The sequence below is a fragment of the Sesamum indicum genome, unplaced genomic scaffold (assembly GCF_000512975.1).
Source record: "Sesamum indicum cultivar Zhongzhi No. 13 unplaced genomic scaffold, S_indicum_v1.0 scaffold00215, whole genome shotgun sequence".
NCBI classification, from domain to species: Eukaryota; Viridiplantae; Streptophyta; class Magnoliopsida; order Lamiales; family Pedaliaceae; genus Sesamum; species Sesamum indicum.
Genome location: NW_011628109.1, coordinates 65,294 through 88,705, shown reverse-complemented (window position 1 = coordinate 88,705; position 23,412 = coordinate 65,294). Strand labels below are relative to the sequence as shown.

Genomic DNA, 23,412 nt, shown 5'->3' with positions numbered 1-23,412 from the left:
GTTCAAGATGAAACGAGGTTTCCTTTTGATGAGATATGGGGTTAAGCTATTCATGAAGCACTCTCCTAAGACTGATGAAGAACTTAAAAGGATGTTTGACGTCCCATGCGTCGGCCATAGGCAACATTTAGTATGTTGGTGCAGTGCACTAGGCCTGACGTCGCATGTGCTAGGGAGGCAACTGGACTGTAGTCAAGACCATACGTAAGTACCTGAGAAGGACTAAAGATATGTTCTTGGTCTAGGCGGTGGAGAGTAGATACTGGAAGGCTACAACAATGTTAGCTTCCATTCTGGCGATGATGATGTCAATCACAGTCAGGATTTGTATTCAAGCTTAACGGTGGTGTGGTGGCTTGGAAGAGTTCCAAGTAGGATACCACAACTAATTCCACCATGGAAGCTGAATAGGTAGCGGTTTCAAAAGCAGCTAAAGTGGTGGTTTAGATGAAAATCTACATCCAAGAGTTGAGTGTGGTGCCTAGCATTGCCGAACCAGTAGTTATCTTCCGTGATAACAACGAGACTATAGCCCAAGCCAAGGAACCGAGATCTCATTACTAATCTAAACATATTCTTAGACGGTACATTCTACTTAGAGAGATGGTGGGAAGAGGTGATGTTCGGATTGACCGAGTCAACTTAGTAGAAATACAGCAGATCCGCTGATCCAACCCGTGTCATAGATTGCTCATGCACAACATCTTGGGAAGATGGATTTAAGGCAAACGAGTGATTAGCTTTAGGCCAAATGGGAGATTATTAGAATAGGTGACTAGAAAGCCAATCAAATTAGGCTTTTGTATAATATTTCTAACAATTTTTATGTAATATATAATATTTATATTTTGAATAAAAGTAACATCCAAACTATGGCTTGATTCTTTGTTGTGTTAATATTTACTTAAATGCCACAAACCAAACGGATAAATCCAAGGGGTCGTGCTACGCATTGGTTGACAACCATGAAACCAAGCCTTGTGGATTGGTCTGAAATGTTCCAAGTCGAGGACCTCAAGATATGGCATTAAGTGTACTAAAGAGAATTACACTAATTACTACAGCCGTGTTTTGCTGGCAGGAGAAGTAGGTCGTTTATCCAGTTTTAGTGGATTGGTTGGCAAGGTACTCGACTAATTGAACTGACTTGCTGGAATCGTTATACGGAGGCCTCCTAAGCTTTGGTCGGTATGACTAGGATTCTCGACTCAGATAGTATGGGATTAGTCCTCGAACTTGAGGAACCATGACAACCACATGCAGATGACGATTGTAGCTAAGATTTAGCGAACAAAGTCTGCTTCTAAAGATATGGACATTATAAGCCTTATATAGTGCAATTAGAACGTGTAGTGAGGACGATGCTTTCCAAGAAAGAATTTGTCCCCTATCAGTATCATGATTGTAGCATCTCCTATATGCTCTAGCGCACATTTTTATAAAAATCTGTGGCCAGAGTGACTGGATAAGTGGGATAGGGTTCCTTGTGATAATTTGGTAGGGTAAATAGCTGATCTTGAGTTATGAAGTATAAATGCCTACTCCAGGATGAGAATCAGTGCTCAATTTCATTGCCTAGACTAAGGTGGGAGACGGTTGATGGAAGGACCTTAGTCATATGACTTCGGTTGCCTAAATATTCATCTATATTCACCTAGTTTCTAGCGCTACAACTTTATCCTAGGTCGACCTTCCTTGAACGCCTTCCAAGCGGTTGTCTTCACATACCACATGAAGTTAAAATTCCATATTGGAGCCGGGTAGAAGAAGTTACAGGTGATCAATATGTAGCACGAAAGTACTATGTAGAATCAATAAAGAGAGGCAGCAGGAAGGATGTAACATCCATAATTTTTTAATACATAACTGTGGGATTAATTGATAAATATTTATGAATAGTTAATTAGTAAATAAATTATATCTTCAAATTTTGATTATATTAAAATTGAGTGCAGTAAATTGAAGCTTTATAAAATATCTCGGATCAAATTCAATTAATCAAAGAAATTAAGGGACATAGTCGGTATTTTAACAAAAAGTTAAAACTAAATTAAATTAAGTAATAATAAAAAAGTATGAGGGAAATAGAAAATTTTCGTCGTATAACTTTGGCCGAATTCCTTTTGGTCCTCTAACTTTCACAATATTAAATTTAGTCATTTATCTATCAGTTCTGTGTAGATTCGGTCCTTTATCCTAATTTATGGCTTTTTTTTCTTTTTTATAATAAAGCTTTATAGTCTATCATAATTCTCTTAAAAGGCCCAACATACTTTGAAATAAAACTAAGTCTCTACAACTTCATACCTTGTTTTGATTGCCTTGCTCGGGGGTATTCCATTGTTCTCGATTTTACGGACTTCCTCTAACCACAAAACTGTAATTGAGGGTTCGCAGGCACTTGGCTCCTTCAGCAACAAAACAACACAATCCTATTTCTTTTCCTACATTAGGGTGTAGAAGATACTAGAGACTTAATAAAATTTTGGGTGAACAAGTTGAACAAAACCCGTTCTTTATTGAAGAAAAATTAAAATATTTCATAGATATTTCTTTCTCTATAGGAGGAGACAACTGTTTAGCCTCTTATATAGAGGACTATACTCATTGGAGAAACCCCCTTAAATCCAAAAATTCAAAACTACAAAGATTTGAAAACTCAAAATATTATGCTTTGAAGAGTTGGCGAAAATTTTCGATGATCCCCATCTGCTTGGTTTCTTATTTATAATCGTCCATGGGCTTCAATCACGGACTTAAAATTTAGTTTTAAATGATATCACTGCATTCATCATATCGTCTTCTTTCTCAGACAATGGCATTGCGTTCATCATCTTCACGTCCTTTCGAATTGTTAGTCATGATGGCTTGTTGGCCATGAAACTGCTAGTTGGTTTTTCGTCTTTCTAACTGTTGGCCATTGTCTTCATCTTCAGACAGTCTAACTTTTGAATTTTTACATTCTGTGGATTTTACTTCGCCTTGTAAAAGTTCTTTCTTTTACTCGTATCCTGTTTCGGTTCAGGCTTTTGGATGACCCGAATTATAGTCCCAAACAAGGATTTTCCTGTTTCTCACAGCAAGAGCATACATGATTATGCCATTGCCTAACATGCAACATATTGCATATCTTTCCTTGTAGCTTCGATTGCCAGCAACTTATTTTCCCAAATCAACATCCTCTTCTTTTCAAATAAGCTTTCAATGGACCCTGTACTCTTCCCTATTGTGGAGTTTAACACGAATGATCCATTTAACTTGTTTGAGAAGATTTTAAATGGATACTTTACTTTTTTCATTTCGGTGAGATAGTGCTAGAATAAATGCCCATAAGCCAATCAGATTGGCCTAAGATGTATTTTATTATGACAATCGACAATTGTGCAGTTGGGTTGCGCACTAGATGGCGATCATGAAACCAACTGCCAAAAAGTTGAGTCTGTAATATTTCAAGTTGAGGACATCGAGAATGGGTATTGAGAAGCCTATGTAGACTTGCACTAAGAGTTGCATTCAAATTGGTGATACTGTGTTTCATCGGTAACCGACACAGAGCGTCTATGCTATCTTAGTGGGCTGATTGATTAGGTTTTGGATCAACTGAACTGACTCGCAGAGATCGTCATATGGAAGTCTTGGAGGCTTGGTCGGTATGAATCAAATCCCCAGATTTGGTAGTGTGGGAGTAGTCCTCCGACTTGAGGAATCATGGTAGACACGTCCATACAATGACTGTATCATGGATCTGTGCGAGAGGTGATTGTTTCACAGACATGATCATCATAATCTTTATCCAGTGCAGCCGGAGTATGTAGCGAGGACGGTGACTTCCAGGAAGAGGATCCATCCTCTGTCAGTATATAACAGAAGTATCTCCTATCCACTTGGAGATGTGTTAACACTTTATAAAATTGTGGCCACAATCGTTGATCGAATATAAAAAAGGAGGTTCCTATGTCTTGAAACATGGCATGACGCGATCTCAAGTATTAAGCATAAACACCCAGTCCAGGATGGGAACCGATACCTAATTCCATGCCCTAGACTAAGAGCGAAAGACGGAAGGACCGTAACCGTATGGACTCAAAAATCTAAATATTCACACGGTCATTCACCTACTCTCTAGTGCCATGGACTGTTGCTAGATGACCACCCATGGTGACGGGCTTTCTTGAAAAAGGGTTAATCAAGATTTATTATCTAAAAGAATTTAATTAATAATAGGGTTCGCCGCTAGCTCAAGTCTAGCTGAAAGGTGAACCTAAAGAGTCACACATAAATCACCGAAAAGGAACAATGAATTAATTTGGAATTAATTCTATAAGTAATTGAATTACTTACAAAGGGAGAAGAGGCCCAAGAATAAATTAATGACATTAATTTATACTGACTTCTCCATATGATTTAATAAGTTAGATCTTATTGAATAATAAAGATAAATTAGGCTTATATATTTACCCTACAAAAGAAGGCCGGATTTAGAGCGGGTTTAGGAACGGGTTTTTCTTAATTTGGAAGGGTTAGCAAAACACAAAAATTATTCGTAGCGGACTTTGGAACAGTTGGTAATCCGTCCTTATAGTCTGCGTTATAAAAATTTAAGAATGGTTTAGCCAAGACCGTTCCAACTTGGGACGGTAATTGTACCATAGTAGTCAACCGTTCCTAATATTGTTTTTATCCAATTTTTTTTAATACTCTTGCTTTATTTTGGAATTGTTTTTTTTAAATTAGGATCAAATTTGGAAAGGTATTTGGAACTGTTATTTGGAATATGCTCTCATGATGGCGAAAGTAGATTCGAGGTCCTGTAAGTGCTCCTCCGATCGCCGGCTTTTGACTAACATGTCGTCGACGTACACCTCCATTATTGACCCGATTTGATTTTTAAACATTCTGTTCACGAGCCTCTAGTATGTAGCACCTGCATTTTTTAAGCTAAAAGACATCACATTATAGCAAAATATACATTGCTCAGTCACAAAAGATGTTTTGATGCGATCCTCCTTGGCCATGTAGATCTGGTGGTAACCTTGATAAGCATCCATCATTGAAAACAGCTCATATCCTGCGGTCGCGTCCACCAATTGGTCTATCCTCGGCAATGGGTACGGATCTTTGGGACATGCTTTATTTAGATCCGTAAAATTAGTGCACATCCTCCATTTCCCGGACGATTTTGGCACAACCACCACGTTCGACAGCCAGTCTGTATACTGGACCTCTGAAATATATCCCGCCTTTAGTAATTTGTTCACCTCTTCCGGGATGATGTGGTTCTTCTCGACCCCGAATTTTCTTTTTCTCTGCTGGACAGGTCGTATAGTGGTCTATGTTCAAACGATGTACAATGACCTATGGACTGATACCTTTGAAGTCTAAGGGACTTCATGCAAACATATCGAGATTGCGGCGCAGGAACGTGACCATCAATGTTTCAAGTCTTTTATCCAATCTCGAACCAATCTTTGTCATCTTCGATGGGTCGCCTTGAACTAATTCGGTCTCCCTATGCTCATCGATCGGCTCTATCCTGTCCTCATTCTTGTTTACGAGGGACTCGCCAAATTTTCCTTTTCTATCTGCCACCTCTTTTTTCATGGATAGGTTGTAGCATCGCCTGTCTTCTATTTGATCGCATGCGACCTCTCCTACCCCGGCAGGTGTGGGAAGCTTCATTCTCAGATGGTATGTAGATACGATGGCCTTGAAAGTGTTTGAACCAGGTCTACCCAAAATAACATTATAAGCAAAAGGGGTGTCGAACACAAGAAACTTTACCTTGAGGGTCTTTCTCCTTGGTTCGTTGCCAATGGAAACAGGTAGCTCGATCGTACCTAATGAATCCACTTCACTCCCTCCGAAGCCGACCAACGGCGAGTTCACGAGGTTTAATCTAATATTGCCCAGACCCATCTTGATGAGCACCTCTTTGAGAATAATATCTGCAGAGCTTCCGTTGTCCACCAGTACTTTATGGACCGTGAAGTTAGCTATGTCCATCTTAATTACCATTGGGTCATTATCGTCCCCGATTTTCTCTTTCAGGTCCTGAGCACCAAATGTGATGTCCGACTCCTGTGATATGTTCATAATCTATCTACTTGCGATCGCACCTACTTTTCATTCAATTCTTTTTCTTGCTCTCCTCGAATATCCTGTATTTGATCCTCCCGCTATTGTGTGTATAACGCCTTTCACAGGCGCATTCTCCCGAGAGTTCTGTCCTGCAACGATCCCGTTTTCTGCTCGCCTCTCCTGACTTCGAGATCGGCTATGATGGCCTCGGTGTTGGTAATTCTTCGATATTTGATTCTTGAAGTATCCCTGACGAACCAACCGTTCGATCTCGTGTTTAAGTTGGTAGCATTCCTCGGTATCATGGCCTCGCTCACGGTGGAATCTGTAGTACTTGCTCGAATACTTCTTGCCGGGAGTGACCCTTGTGGGTTTTGGCCATCTGAGCACGTCTTTTCTTTCAACCATAAGCAACGCTTTTGCTCTCATTGTGTTGAGGGGCGTGTACATGTGATACTTTTGTTGGTAATGGGGCTCCTTGTTCCGTTCATGTTTTGGTCGTCTGTTATCCTTATGATAACATCCTCGATCTCTACCATGCTCGATCCTCCATTCGCCATCTTTCATGGCATTCATTTCCTCCTCACCTATACACTTTTGCGCCATACTCATCAGCTGCTCAACATCAGATGGGGGGTCTCGAGCCAATGCAGAATCAAATGCACCCTTCTTCAGCCCGTGAATTAGGATACTAACCATCATATCGATCCTTAAGTCTGGTACTTCCCGTGTCTCATTGTTAAAACATCCCATAAAGCTCTTCAAGGCCTCATTGTCTTGTTGTCTTATGGTGAAAAGGTGTGTCGCCAATCGCTTCTGTTTCCTCTTGCTGGCGAAGTGGAATGAAAATTTCTGCACAAGTTGTTCGTGCGATTCAATGCTTCCAGGTGGTAAGTTAGTGAACCACTCCTAAGATTTACCTGTCAAAGTCGTAACAAACAGCTTAGCATTAATTGGGCCCGATTGCCCATAAATATTCATTACCATATAGAATGCTGCTAGATGCTCCAAGGGATATTTCGTTCTGATCTGCCCAAGAAAATTCTCCAGAATCCAAACTGCGATCCGTGATCTCGAGTTGCGATCTGAGCCAACTCCTCGAACAGTAGTTTTCCTGAGAACACAAAAGCGGTTAAGCCAGTCGGGTAATTTTCCGATGAAGGTACTCCGACGCTCAAGTCAGTTTTCAGTAGATGGACAAGTATATAGATCAAGTGTATTACTAAGGGTATATGGACATTACCTATTAATGAACTCCATCCATGACATTTATAAACTTTTCCATGATATATTTGGCAAGTGCAAATATGTAGTTGTTATGCTTAAGTCAAGCATCCCAAATTATAGCTGATTGATACATCATAATTATTGCTGTCATAAATCCCTCCTTAAGAGCATTTAGTAGGATTTCTAACCTTTCTAGAAGATATTCCCAGTTGATAATCTTGCATTATCCACAATGAGGGGTAAATTTGTCTTTAGATAAATTACCCTCATCATTAGCCCCCACAGTTCTGGACGCGATGGCTGAATAGCGTATAGAAATCGAATAGTCTCTCCCAAGGCATTAATGACCTCGATAGAGGAGATCCACGTGTCGTCGGGGCAGGGCCTCTTCAGACATTTAGTGCCACGTGTCGCTGTAGGAGTGGCTAACGGATACCGTACCAAACTCACTCTTCCCCATATATAATGGGACGCAATTCAAAACTTTTTTACCGGCATCGTCTTCTGCAAGTTACTGCTCTCTGCTTAGTCTTGCTGCTCAAGCTTCGATCTCCTGTATTCAAGGTACAATGTCCTCTTCTAGTTCTAGTTCTGATTCACATTCTTCTTCAGCTACCGTTTCCCATAGGGTTGAATCCCCTATGCCCCACGAAGGTCCATCTAGGGCTAGGCCGAGGTATAGGTCGCATCGCGATCAAGGCGTAGAATCGGGCTCTGATATTGCCCCTAATGTTGATTCTGATAATAGACCGTGCGAAAATATAGTTAGTACTGTTAAACAGCAAGTTCATTTGATAAAAGAGAAGTACCATATTCCCCATAGTTATGAGGTCATAATCCCCAATTCCACTGATCGCATGCATTGCCCTCCTCGAGGTTTTTGTTCTCTCTCTTTGAACCACTTTGATGTGGGTTTAACATTGCCTCTTGCTCCCCATGTTTCTCAAATCCTTAGGCATCTCGAGTTATGCCCCATGTAACTTTCGCCGAATTCAATCCGCCATATAATTATTTTTATCATCCTAATGAGGGTCCATCAATATGAACCTAGCTTCGATAACTTTTGGTCCTTATACTCATTTACGACCTCAGCTAGGTCAGCAGATAGCGGGTTCTTCTATTTAACCGCTCGTAAGGACTGTAGGTTTTTGGCCCCACTAACCTCCAATGTAGGTCTTTGGAAGAAAAGATACATTTTGTTCGTCCTCCTCCAGGTCGAGGATGGCCCTTTTGCTGTGAATGGGTCTTAGAAAAATCAAAACCCGTAATTGAAGGGGGTGGGTTAGAAAGCGATTAGATTAGTAGCCTCTCTTCTTACTGGTATGACCCGAAGAAAATTTTGGTAGAGGAAGTCCTCAGGCTCGCGCACCTCTCTCCTACACCTATCCCAGTTGAGGGCTCTTTAGGTGAAGGATTCACTTTACTCATTTGCCTATCTTTTTTAGGTTGAGCACTCTATTAACCTGCTTCTATCCTGTTGCAGACGAGATGGTTGCCCAGGCTCGCCTTACCCAGCGAATTCGAGTTGCCCAAGCCAGAGCAGCTGCTGGGACGACTGCTCCACCGCCGATCGCTCCTTCATCTGCAACCTCGACTCGTCCTGTCGAAAGTTCCATGGCTCCGGAGGGTTCTCAACCCAGGAGCCCAGCGGTCGATGTAGGGAGTGAAGACACTCGATCTCGTAATCGACTTCAAAACATCCAACCAGGATCAGAGTCGCCCAATCGATCTCGCATCCAGTCCGGGGGGTTTGCTGACCCGGCGACGAAGCAGAGGCAAGAGTCCGATGGGACCCAACACAAGGAGTCGCTCTCAATCCTTGGCTATGGGGCACTCCGTGTCTGCTGCGCTTGAAGATCGCAGGGGTATGGAGATGCTGAACGACGTCTCTGACTGCTGGTGTAAAGATCGCGAATACCTTCGAGCCCAAATCACCTTACGGCTGAGCAGATTGGAGAAAAGCTTCATGGACATTACCCTATTACTGAGGGTATATGGACATTACCTATTACTGAACTCCATCCGTGACATTTATAAACTTTTCCATGATATATTTGGCAAGTGCAAACATGTGGTTGTTATGCTTAAGTCAAGCATCACAGATTATAGCTGATTGATACTCCATAATTATTGCTGTCGTAAATCCCTCCTTAAGAGCATTTAGTGGGATTTCTAACCTTTCTAGAAGATATTCCCGGTTGATAACCTTGCATTATCTATAATGAGGGGCAAATTTATCTTTAGATAAATTACCCTCATCACGTTTCATCATATTTCGGCAAGTCCGGCATCCTAAAATTTGGGGTAACGATCTCTATCAGAATCTGGTTACAGAATGGTGAGTTCCTGTGTTGGGATACTATCTCCCCACTCTTCTTTAACTCGTCAATTTGTTTTCCCAACTTGACGATCTATCTTGATACGCTATCGACCTCTACACGTAAGATAGCGGGCCCCCTAGCCTGGCTCTTGTCTCGGCTACTCGAACCCACCGCAGAGGGCAGACGTTTGCTCCGGTCTTTTCCGCTAGCCCCCGATATTTTTTACGGTTCCTTTTCCCCAAATTACTTTCTCTTGGCACCTTCTCTTTCGATAGGCGTGGTGGTTCTACGTTCGTACGCCACGATAGTTTTCCTCCCAGCCTCTTCCATTAATTGTTGCAGTTCCATTCTTGTCAGTTGGATGATGGGTTCAGTAGTCCCCATTGTCAAGTTCAAATATGTGGTTGTTATGCTTAAGTCAAGCATCCCAGATTATAGCTGATTGATACTTCATAATTATTGTTGTCGTAAATCCCTCCTTAAGAGCATTTAGTGGGATTTCTAACCTTTCTAGAAGATATTCCCGGTTGATAACCTTGCATTATCTACAATGAGGGGCAAATTTGTCTTTAGATAAACTACCCTCATCATAGGGATAAATGCTTTTTAGCCCCCACAAGAATAGGGAATTAATTAGTGTCATTTTTGTTGGATTGAGTTTTCTGGTGTAAATTATATTTTTTCCTTTATCCTACGCAACATACATGTGTCACGTGTATAAACATGATCTCATGTATATTATTTTGAAAAAGATTTTATATATATGATGTGGCATCTATATGTTAAACGGAGTAGAAGATGGAATAGATTTTGAAATAAAAAATTCAATCTGCATTTTTGTCCTACAATTTGATAGTCAAATTTAGTTCTACAACTTAATTTTTAATTGCAAAAATAGTTATGTCACTGTTAGAAAAAGGTATGAAATGAATTTGGTCTTTTTGTAACAGCGGAAGAGTTACAAAGGCCGTTCCAAAAGCATTTGAAATGCTAGTGTTTGTTAAGGCGTTACAAATTTCAGACTGTTACATGTTGAACCACAACTTGCATTGATTTGTAACAGTCCCCGGACTTTAATAAATTTTTTTTCAAAATCGTGTAAAAGAAGTCTTTACACATTTGTAGTACGGCATGTCCGCTTTAAGAGTTGGTACAAAATGGAGGCCACTACAAATTGACAACAGTACTTGGGATGGCCTCATTCGCAATGTAATCGCCACACAAAATATAAATGCATCCGTTCCAACTCTCATGTAAAGCACTATTAGAGATTTGTTATACTGTCAGACCAGTCTAAACGTCATCCCTAGAATTGTGTATTGACTGATAATCTCAATCTCTCTCTAATTTTCGAGTATATACACTGGATTAGCTAGGATTATGTTATTTGTTCAAGTATGTTGATCTCTTTAGTTGCTTGACCATGGACTATTGGAACCCTTTTTGTTAATTAAAATGCAATTTTATTATTATAGTTTTTTTATTTTTATATTTGAATGTAAAGTATTATTAGTGAAAACAATAATTAATTTATAGGCCGAAATATAATTATATATATGTGTATAAGGGTGTGCCTGATGCAGTCGGCCAATGTGTTTTTTCGTCTTACCATAAGGGCATGCCTGATGATGGTACAAGATCATGTCCTACGGATACCAGCCCTAGTTCATGGTACGGTAGGGGACCCTATGATTATGTGTCAGGGTTGTCAGACCTTGCTTTTTATGTAGTGTATGTTGCCAACCAACCATTGTGGAGTGGTTGGACCTAATCTCAATAGGTGACGGCTGTTGGACAGGTGAACATCAAAGCCGAGAAATTATTTTTTTTTTAGAGATGTTACGATTAGGTCCTAGTGGGATAATAATATATTACCTGCAACCACAACCTGCCCGCTATTACTACAGTACGAAGAAGTTGATAAGGAATTTGGGTTTACCTATTGAGAAGATAAATGCGTGTAAAAATGATTGCATGTTGTACTAGAAGGATGACATCGTTTTAGACAATTGGAAGTTTCGTGCAGGCGCTAGGTACAAGCCGATCGAGAGCGAGACCTCCGCAACAAGAAATTCCCGTGTTTGCTGGCTATACTTACACTGTACAATCTCCCACTAGAGATGTGCATGAAATCTGAGTACATGTTCCTAACGATGGTGATCCCTGGCCCTTCTAATCTAAAGCATTTGATCGATGCTTACCTGAAGTTGTTGATCGAGAGTTGTTGCAATTGTGGCATATCAGTGTACGAACTTATGACAATGCCACGAACATGTATTCATGATGTGTGTGGCGTTAATATGGACCATGAACAACCTACCCTCTTATGGAATGGCATTTGAATGGAATATTGTGGGTGTATGGGTGTCAAGTATGTATGGATGACTAACGGATATTTCATCCGCAACACGGTAGGAATGTGTGCTACTTTGACTACCATAGAAAGTTTCTACCCCAAGAACATCCGTAACGTAGGAACAAGAAAGTCTTTTACTAAAAGTTGGATGGAAAGGAATATTGCACCACGAAAACTGAGTAGAGAATAGATCAAGGAATTGTGGAGTTGAGTCCTACAGTTGAACAATCGTTGACACCTCCCAGTGGGCTATGGTGACGACCAAAAGTGGACGAAGAAAAATATGTTTTAGAATCTTCCATACTGGGCAACACAACCAATATGACACAATCTTGATGTCATGAATATTGAGAAAAATATGTTTGATAATATATTCACTATTGTAATGGACATAAAGGAGAAACAAAGGATAATTTGAACACACGGAAGGACTTGAAGATCATAAATAATCATCTAGAGCTTGAGGTGGAGGAATGGAGACCAAACATTGTCTAAAGCGGTATATACCCTGACGAAGGAGCAAAAAAATGAGGATATGTGACTGGAATTGTTGTTTGAGATTTCCTGTTAGGTATGCATCTAACCTTGCCCGGTGCGTCGACATGATGGAGTTGAGGATGCACGGCATGAAGAGTTATGATTGCCACATATTTATACAAAAATTGATTCCAATTGCCTTTTGTGGGATGCTTCTAGTACATGTGTGGAGTGCATTGATGGAGATGAGCCTTCTATTCTCGGTCGGTCTTATGCTCGACCATGCTAGATGTCACCAAGCTGCATGAGTTAAAAGGTAGTGTTGCCGTCATCCTGTGCAATCTCGAAAATATTTCCTCTAGCTATGTTCAACTTAATGGAACACCTCATTGTTCACCTACCATATGAGGCTCACATGGGAGGGCCCATACTGAACAGGTGGATGTACTCATTTGAGAGGTAACTGCTATTAAATAACATATATATTTTGTTGTACTGATGAGGCAATAAATATTTTCGAACAGGTTCCTTCGTGATTATAAAAAAAGGTCAAGAACAAAGTGCATGTCTAAGCGTCCATCGTCGAGGTGTAAATTGTTGAAGAAATCGATTATTCACTCCCCATTATTTGGAGCTACATGTTATTTGCAAGATAGCAATCCTGGTAGAAACAATGATCTCACGAGTAATAATGACAGAATCTAACAGTCTGTTTTCAACCACCCTGACTGAGCTAGTGGAGCCTCAAAGAAGAGATGGTTTAACGGTTCAGAATGGCACATGATCGAGACTTATATTGTTGTGCAACTATGAAGTAGTTACCCCATACTACGAGTAAGTATATATGTGTATATTTAACGAAAATTGCAAATAGATTATTCTTGAATGAACTATACGAGCACCACCATTCAGAAAAGCCAATTGTTGACCAACTTGTATTAACTGATTTTAAAAATTTGGTTCAAACGTCGTGTAAGTTGATAATACTTTTTTTATAACTATGAATGGTTCAAACTTTCTCATAAACTAAAATTGTACATGCACTACAATTTTTCCGAATTCAACGACGAGGACAGCAAGCTCAAAGTGTCATTATTGGGGTATGAGCGCAGAAGTGCCAATGTTCCCTTATTATTTTGTGAATTGTTACAATACTACAAAAAAAAAAAGCAGAATTTGGGGCGGATTTTGGAACGATTTTTTTTTTTTGTATTTAGAACGGTTTTCAGGACACAAAACTTATTCGGAGCGGAATTTGGAACGGATAGAAATCCGTCCTTACAGATGGCGTTACAAAAATTTAGGAACGGTTATAAAAAAATCATTCCTAGTTGGGACTGTAACTGTAACTCTCATTGAAAAATTATTCCTAATATTGAATTTGTCCATATTTTTTTATTTTTTGAATTGGAATGATTAGGGGCAGGTTTTGGGACGGCTAAATTAATTTTCTAGGGGAACTTTTGGAACGGACTTCGTAATACTCGTGCCTCAATTTTGAAATTGTTTTTATTTGCAATGGTGATAAATTTAGGAATAGGTTATGGAACTATAGTCTGACATGGTTTTACAAATGATTTGGCTAAATTAGAAACACGTTTGTAGAACTGTTTTAGTAATGGTATTAGGAACGATTTTTCTTAGTTTGAAACACATATTAGAAACTGGAATAACAATGTTATTCGGAACGGTTATCACTAATTTAGAACATCTATTTGAAATGGTTGTAGCAATGGTATTCGAAACGGTAAGTCCAATTTAGGAACACGTGTTTAGAAATGTTTTAGTGCGGCATCAGAATGGTTTTTTACTTAAATTTGTAACATTTTCTTTGCCATCTCAAAATCATTCCTAATTTTTGAATTTTACAATTTTTTTATAATTTATTAATATATTAATATATTCATTCAATAAAACTGATTATTTTGGAATAAAATTGACTATATTCTATGTATGTTGCCTACTTATCTTATTTTGGCTATATTTGATATACATATGCTGGTTATTTACATACTAAGTCGCAGGCGCAGTGCTGATATTTTTTTTAGGAATAGATCTTGAGGTGTCTGCCTATTAAAGGCTAGGTCCAAACGCTATATTGAGTCAAGTCAGGCCAATGGGCAGTTTTCTCCTCATTGTAGGTTAAAATACAAATCACATTTTGGTTGTATAAAGAGAACTTAAAAGTGTGGGAATTACTTGTGATGGATTACCTTGTGGTGTTTGATATGTATATATATATATATATATAATGTTGTGGGTTGATTATGTCTGTTATGACGTTGGGATTACGTGTGCATATTGATTAGATGATTATGTGCATATTTACATATATAGATACAGGGGTTACTTTAAGGATGACGTCTAGGAAATATATAGCTCTAGTAGCGATAGAGGATGCTACATAATCGTCCATACAAATTTGCAACGGACGAAAAAAACCACTGCAACTATAGCATTAGTACCTATAGCAACAGAAAATTTTTCATTGCAAATGTTCGTGGCAACACCTTTTGCAACGGATTTTATGCAAATTCATGTGCAAAAGTCCGTTACTATACCACTGTTATGTTGTAGTGAAAATTGTTGTTTTTCATTGTAGGATATAAATATAGGGTTTAACGTAAGTTATCCTCTTGTGATATTAAATGAACAAATTATCCTTGTCTAAAAAATGAATAGTAATTTACCCACTGTATTTAAAAGATGAAGGAGAGGTAAATTGCTTCAATTTTAAAAACATGAAGAGGTAAATTGCTACATTTGAAAAATACAATGGGGTAAATTGCTATTTTTATTTTTTATAAGAGGGTTGTTTGCCTATTTTCGATAACACGAGTAGGTAGATTACAATTTACCATATAAATATAGGTATTTCTTTTTAAACATTTCGATTATACGCAAAAATGGTATAAATAATTTCTCGTTATATAGAGTTAATTATTACTAAGTTTGATCTAATTTTTAAAATTTTATTTACATATAAATTTTCATGGATCCCAAAATCAAGTAGTTTTTTTTAGCAAACAAATCCCAACAAACGAGCTACCTAGAATGTCCATATATATCGAGCAATTTGAACACATTCAAATGTATCTTTGGATTCTAAAATCAATTAAGACAGTAAAGCCGGCCGCATACTATGGTTGGGCTCTGTTGGAGCCAGGCTTGGTTTTTTGTTGTTTCTCCATTGTTTTTCTGCCTCGTGATTTGGTGTTCTGATGCTGAAATTGGAACACATTTTGTGTGACTGTTTATATGGAATCAAATTTCTGTTCCAAAAAATAAATAAAAAAGATAAAAAATCAAGGATCACAAGTACGTACAACATAAGTAAGTGACGGCACAATTAATGATACCAACCATTCTTACACTATTATAAACTTAGCTTCCAGAATTTATTACAAGTTGCAAATTAGTCGTTGCAACATTACGATATTGTGAATGTGGCAACTCACTCAATTTACCTACCCTTTTCTCATAGTACTGAACATGCTCCATCGTGCACCCAAATTATCATTTAATATTAATTCTTGATGAATATCCATCTTCAACCTCATAATAATTAATAGTCTCACCAATACGCCAGGCATTGAAATGGGTCATACTTATCGTAGATTTCTGCAATAACTTGTGTTTGAGTTTTCCCGCTTAGCCCCGTTGTCTTCCCATGCACCTAACAAAGCCATACCATATATATATATATTTGAACAAACAAGACAGAGGAAATAAAACCCATTATCATTAGAATTATATATACAGATAATTATATGATATGAGCAATTTACCTCCTGTGTTATGTGATATAAGCAAATACCTCCTGTGAAAAAATAATTAGCAAATTATCTTGATGAGTTTTAAAAAATAAAGCAAAATAACACCCAATCAATGGTTTAGATAAGAGGTAATTTGCTTCTCTTTCTAAAATACAGAAGGTAATTTGCTATTTTAATTTTCAAAGTGGATTTTATTTGCTGATTTCTCATATCACGTGAGGATAAATTGTATTTTTTCCTATATGCATATATTTTGGTAAAACCACTTCCAAATGCGGGTAAATTACATTTTTGGTCCCATAAGTGGACCCGATTTCAATTTTAGTCCCATACTAAGGGCAATTCGCACATTTGGTCCCGTAAGTGGATTTTTTTTTCCAATTTCAGTCCCGGTTGGGGATTTCCGTTAAAACTTAACGGCAGCTGCTGAAATCCGTTAGGTGCTGTTAAATATGGAGGGAAAGCATGTAGAATTGGAGGAAAAACATGGAGAATTGGAGGGAAAATCAACAACTTGGTGGAAATTACACTATACCCTCTTCCTTCTATTTAAATGAAGAAATGGGATTTAAATTACACAAGTTACACACATTTTCAAAAAATTACACAAAATTAAATTCCAATTTTTTCCCCTAATATTCATAAGATTATAGAAAAATTAAAATAAAATTTAAAAAATACATAAATATATAATTTTAGGAATTACCAAAAAATTTCAGAAAAATAAATTCAAAATTTTTTCAGAAATTACACATATTTTCTTAAATTAACATAAATTATAAAACAACACAAATTACACATATTCATAAAATTACACATACTTTCTAGAAATTACGTAAAATTAAATCCCAACTTTTTTTCCTAATATTCATAGGATTACAGAAAAATTAAAATAAATTTAAAAAATTTCAGAAATAATTTAAAAAATTTAGGAATTCAGAATTTTGGAATTTCAGAAGAAATGAAATAAATTGCAGAAATTTCATACATTTTTAGAAAAATTTCAGAAAAATAAATTTTAAAAAATTTCAGAAACTCTTTTCAACAATTTTTCATAAAATATAAATTTTTAGAATTGCATCATTACACAAAAATTACAGAAAAAATTTCACATTAAGTTCAGACATTTCAAAAGTATTCAGAATATCATATTTTTTATTATTTTCAGATATTAAATATCACATTAAACTATATTTTTCATAAATTATAGAAATTAAATAAAATTAACACTGATTACATAAATTTAACATACATTACAAAAATCGAAACATATTTTCAGATATTACACATAGCTTCAAAAATAAAATTGCACAAATTACATAAAAATAGATTCCAATATTTCTTTTGAAAAATTACATTTAAATAGAAGAAAGAGAGTGTAGTGTAATTTCCACCAAGTTGTTGATTTTCCCTCCAATTCTCCATGCTTTCCCTCCAATTCTACATGCTTTCCCTTGATATTTAAGGGCACCTAACGGATTTCAGCAGCTGCCGTTAAGTTTTAACGGAAATCTCCAACCGGGACTGAAATTAGAAAAAAAATCCATTTACGGGACCAAATGTGCGAATATGGACTAAGATTGGAATCGGGTCCACTTATGAGACAAAAAATGTAATTTACCATCCAAATGCTTGACAGTGACAGGAATGTATTGATAAAACCCAAGGCACATCATAATATTGGCGACGGTGAAGGGACCAAAGCCTTTTATCTTTAGCAGACGTTGGCGGATCCATGATGCATCGGACATGGCCGATTCGAAATCCTCCAAGTTGAGGTTTCCATTCTCAATATTCCTCGCCACATCTAGTACGATTGATGCTCTGTACCCCAAGTTGCAGTGCCGATTTAGGGTCTCCTCATCCAAACAGGCTATTTCCTTTGGAGTTGGAAAGTTTCTACTCATCTGCCAGCGGTCGTCGTCCACAGCCTTCGGCCCATCTCCGCTCCGTCGCTTTCTTTTTGAACCCTTCTTTCCACAATGTTGCCGGAGATCACATAACGCTTCAGCCATTTCCAGCGACCTTCCCCATCTAATCAAAAAACACACCACCAACACTTTCATCTGCTAAAACTCAAAACAGCCAGCCCACAAAACATGCAAAACAAGATGTATTATGTGGTACGTACGTGCAATTGCAAAGGAGTATAGACTTGACAATGTCTTCAAACAAAGTTGGTGAACGAAAAATGCGAGCAAACCCCAACTTCTTTGCTTCTGCATGAATCCTATGAAATTCCTCTACCATCTTCTCATCCTTTGCTGAAATTCGCAACATTTGTACTACCTGAGCCTGCATTCATGTGATATATATTTTTGAGTAAATGAACTTCACACAAAATCTTGTTGCAAGTGGTGGGTGCGTACGCGTATTGCTTGTCCATCTTGAAAGGAAAGTGAGGAGGAGAGTGTTGTTGTTGTGGGGTGATTACAAGAAACTGTTGATTTGGGAGTTGAGTTATGGAAACGTTGAGGGAATTGGAGGGGTTGTTGAGTCGTAAAGGACGTGTGAGGGATTTGTGGGTTGGGATCCAAAGGTTAGGAGGCATCATAAAGAAGCCATGATTGCACACTGCATTTTCAAGATTGAAATTCTCTCCCACCGCCACAATCATTCTCGTCATCTTCTTCTCCATCAAACTCGATCTCTCTTTTCATCACTTGCAAAAATTCTCAAATTATGAGTTGGTATATTGATGGGTTTCGAATCCACAAAAAATAATTCTTACGAACACTTTTGTAGATGTGTGAGTAGGGTCGAATCCACAAAGATTGATTTTAAATTAATTTCTTCAAAAACGAAAATAATTAGGGGGAATTTTGATTGTGAAGAAGAATAAAACTAAAAAGCTAATAAAATTAGAAGTGATAAATATAAGAGAAGAGTATTCCAGTCAAAGACAGGATCACGCTTAATTCCACGGTTGATCATAGATGCAAAGATAACAATTATTAATGACAGATAAATTGGTTATGGCCATTGGTACAACCTAACAACCTCACCTTTCCTTACCTTGTGAATAGTCAAGAAACGTCCGTTGACTAAATCCCTAATCAGTAAACAACCTTGGGAACGTTCTCAAGATTTAATTTACCGACAGCGTTAAGAACTAGAAAGGCCCAATTCTAACCAATAAATTCCTACGAGGATTTATTTAAGTTAGATTGTGCATTCCCCACAACATAATCGAAAACTTCTACATAATCAATTATGTTGTGTTACCACTAGTTATCGAACTAAACAAACAATTACGGATTTGAAAATTCAATTGACTAGGCAAATGTTCTTGACAATAAATCAGATTATTTGTAATAAAAGCACAGAGAACAACACAAATACCAATATGAATAAAAGTAGAAAGCATAAATTAGATCTCACAACTCGTTGAATTTAAGCGTTTACGTTAAAGTGAATTACATCACCTATTTATAATAATTAGATACCTAGTTCTACTAGGATTATAAGTAGATTCCTAGTTGAACTAAAAGACTTATAGAGATAAAATTATAATCCTAGTTAGACTCTTCCTTCATCAGAGGTAGCCCAAACAGCTCCAAACTCTTGCCAAAAATTGAGTTTGACTCTTGCTTAAATTTTCATTTTGGTGTTTTTTTTTATTTTTTATTTCTTTTGTCCTAATACTGCAAAATAATATTTAATTACGAGCATTTGGTCACAAAATAGGCTAAAATATTATATAAAATAAGCACAAAATACGATCGTATCATATATATATATATATAAAGAAATTACTTGCGCATGCATTGCTTGCCCATCACCTATTCCTTATTTCCATAATTTTTAACTTCCTTCATTAATACTTTCTCTATTCTTTTATTTTTATTTTTATTACTTTCTGTAATTAATATTTTATTTCCATTATTATTACTTTATGTAATGATCTTTTGTTCCCAGTTTTCTGTAATTAATATTTTATTTCCATTATTATTACTTTATGTAATGATCTTTTATTCCCAGTTTCTTTTATTTTCCTAATCTTTTATTCAAGTTTTATTAATTTCCCTAGTATTTTATTCTTAATTATTTTTATTACTTTTTCTAATTCTTTGTTTCTTTCTCTAATTAATATTTTATTTCCATTTCTTTTACTTCATATAATTATCTTTTATTCCCAGTTTCTTTTATTTTCCTAATATTTTTTATAAGTTTTATTAGTTTCTCTAGTGTTTTATTCTTAATTATTTTTATTGCCTTTACTATTTTTTTTATTTTTATTACTTTCTCTAGTTAATATTTTATTTCCATTATTATTACTTTATATAATGATCTTTTATTCCCAGTTTCTTTTATTGTCCTAATCTTTCATTCAAATTTTATTAATTTTCCTAGTATTTTATTCTTACTTATTTTTATTACTTTTTCTAATTTTTTATTTTCATTCTTATTACTTTCTCTAATTAATATTTTATTTCCATTTTTATTACTTTATATAATTATCTCTTATTCCATTTTCTTTTAGTTCCCTAACCTTTTATTTAGGTTTTATTAATTTCTGTAGTATTTTATTCTTAATTATTTTATTACTTTTTCTATTTTTGTTTTATTACTTTCTTTGATCAATTTATATTTTCTTGTTATGCAACGCGTGGATATTGCAGAGAACATGGCCTGGCGGTATTGCCAAATACGGCCGTGTTCCCAGCACCATTAACTTTTAACTCCAACCGAAACCATAACAATTTGAAAAGAATAGGGATGAAACTTTGCCTCAAAATATTTAGGGACCAAAGTTTATTTTGATCCAAGTATAGGGAACAAAAATATAATTTATCCATTTTATACGAACAATATTATCTGAAATTTAATAAATATTAGTGTATATAATTAATTTGCTTGATTCTAGAAATTAAAGCAAATGTTGCTAGCTCAAGTTTTCCACCCTTCTCAAAGAGTTTCAAACTTTTGTTTATGTGAAAATTACATTGTAGTATATATATAGGGTGAATAGCAATTTACCCCTTGTGATATTGAAAATGAGCATATTATTCTCATATAAAAAAATATAGTAATTTATTTCCTGTACTTTTTAAAATGAAGCAATTTTACTCCTTATACAGGGAGGTATATTGCTTCATTTTAAAAAACATAGGGAGGTAAATTGTTGTATATTAAAAAATATAGGAAGGTAAATCGCTATTTATTTTTTTCATAAGGAGGTAATTTGCTTATTTGTAATATAAGAAGGGAGTTGCTTGCATTTTTTCAAGTATATATATATATAGGATCTTGATTCAGATTAGCTGTACATATAGAACACTGGATAAGTGCATAAAGATAAAGATTATATATAATTCAGTATTTTTACAAATTGTTTTAGTTAGATGTACATTCTAGAAAATCCCGTGAGACAAAGAAAGTACACAGATTTAGAGCCTAATTTATGAGATGAAAAATACATTTTTTCCTTATAATTATAGCTAGTAAAAAATTAAAACAGAAGAAAATATCCACAGTTTAAATAAGATATATATTATTCCAGATAATTAATCCTAAAATTACTATTCCTTTCTCGATACTAATTTGCGTCAATCTGAATAGACTTTTGAATTATGAACTCTTTTACATTTCTTGGCTGGCTAAATTTATATTTGAAATTTGAAAAAAAGTACAATCAACCTCTTGTGATATCGTAAATGAGCAAATTATCCCCTTATGAAAAAATAAAAAGTGATTTACCTCCAGTATTTTTTTAAAAATACAACAATTTAACCCCTATGATTTTTAAAATGAAGTAATTTTTGCCTCCCTATATAAGGAGGTAAATTGCTTCATTTTAAAAAGTATAGGTGGTAAATTGTTATATTTTTTTATAAGGGGATAATGTGCTCATTTTCAATATTACAAGCGGATAAATTGCTATTCACCCTTTGAAATTTTATCAAATCGAAATCAAATTGAAAATATATCCAACGAAATTTTCTTTTTTATTGATACTCTTACAAAAAGGCATGACTAATGTAATTATACTCAAGATAATAATTTATAAGAGAAATTCAATCAATGACGATTGTGAAGAGAGTTGAAAACCGAGCAAGAAATGGAAATCTGTAAATTCCATTAACACGATTGAATGAAGGAAAGGTTGCAATTTTTATCACTTAAATAGCTGCAAAGAAGCAGTTGAAAGTCACTAACCAATTCAACTTCTAATACTTAGCTTAATTGCTAAGAAGTTGTCTATCTAATAATATTAGAAACGCTACTGTCATAGGAAAATGGTAAAACTAAATAGTTACCAATAAAAACGCTAGTGCTGTTTATATGAATAGCAACTTTCCACGAAGTTGGCTAACAGCTAGCAACCTAAATGTTCTTCAGCTCCAGTCTTCATCAACTGCATGAATGTCTGTCTTTAATCTGCCGGACTTGGGACAAAACCAATCAACCCAAGCTTGCCAATCAAAGAGTGGAAGATAGGTCCTGTTAAGGATTTTGTAAATATGTCAGGTAATTTTTCCTTAGATAAAACTAGATTAATAATGGTCTCAAACAAAATGTCAATCAATTTCGAGGTGTTTGATCCATTCGTGAAAAATGGGGTTGCTAACAATGTGTAGAGATGCACTGTTATCGCAAAGGAAGGGAATGGGCTTAGGAATTGAAATATGAAGGTCCTGTAAAAGAGCAGAAATCCATAAAAGCTCACAAGTTGTGGATCTCATGGCTCCGTATTCTGCTTCAGTTGTTAGAACGAGAAACTGTACATTGTTCCTTTGTTTTTCAGGAGATTAAAGTAGGTCCCAGGAAAATGCAGTATCCCGTAAGAGACCTCCTGCTATCTGGGCAAGAATCCTAGTCAGCATCACGGTATGCTTTAAGACTGAAGTGCGTGTTGGAGGGAAAAAAGAGACCTTTCTGGGAAGTCCCTTTAAGGTACTTTACCAAGTGTACAACTGCATCGATATCCAGCCTGGTAAAACTAAGATAAAGAAACCTGCCCACCATTCTTCTGTAAACTGCTGGATGAGGGACCACATTGTTTGATTTAGCTGTAAACTTAATTCCTACTGGAAGTGGTGTATTTGTTGTTTTTGCTTCTAGCAATCCCAAATCTGTCAAGATGTCATTAACATATTTGCTCTGTGTAAGTGCAGTCCTTCTGGACCTCTGGCTATTTCTTAGCCTAAGAAGTATTTGGCTGGGCCAAGATTCT

The 23,412-nt window shown here is 36.3% G+C and overlaps 2 protein-coding genes across 2 annotated transcripts; both read right to left on the bottom strand.

The window, feature by feature from the left end:
• Positions 1–6,123: 6,123 nt before the first annotated feature.
• Positions 6,124–7,338, bottom strand: LOC105179805. Its single transcript, XM_011103442.1, has 3 exons — positions 7,322–7,338; positions 7,063–7,192; positions 6,124–6,987 (listed from the first exon to the last, which is right to left on the bottom strand). The coding sequence occupies exons 1-3, from the start codon at positions 7,336–7,338 to the stop codon at positions 6,124–6,126; spliced, it is 1,011 nt and encodes a 336-aa protein (XP_011101744.1).
• Positions 7,339–17,597: 10,259 nt separating this feature from the next.
• On the bottom strand, positions 17,598–18,927 carry LOC110011389. Its single transcript, XM_020691441.1, has 2 exons — positions 18,367–18,927; positions 17,598–18,269 (listed from the first exon to the last, which is right to left on the bottom strand). The coding sequence occupies exons 1-2, from the start codon at positions 18,534–18,536 to the stop codon at positions 17,810–17,812; spliced, it is 630 nt and encodes a 209-aa protein (XP_020547100.1). The 5' UTR covers positions 18,537–18,927; the 3' UTR covers positions 17,598–17,809.
• Between the last annotated feature and the right edge of the window lie 4,485 nt (positions 18,928–23,412).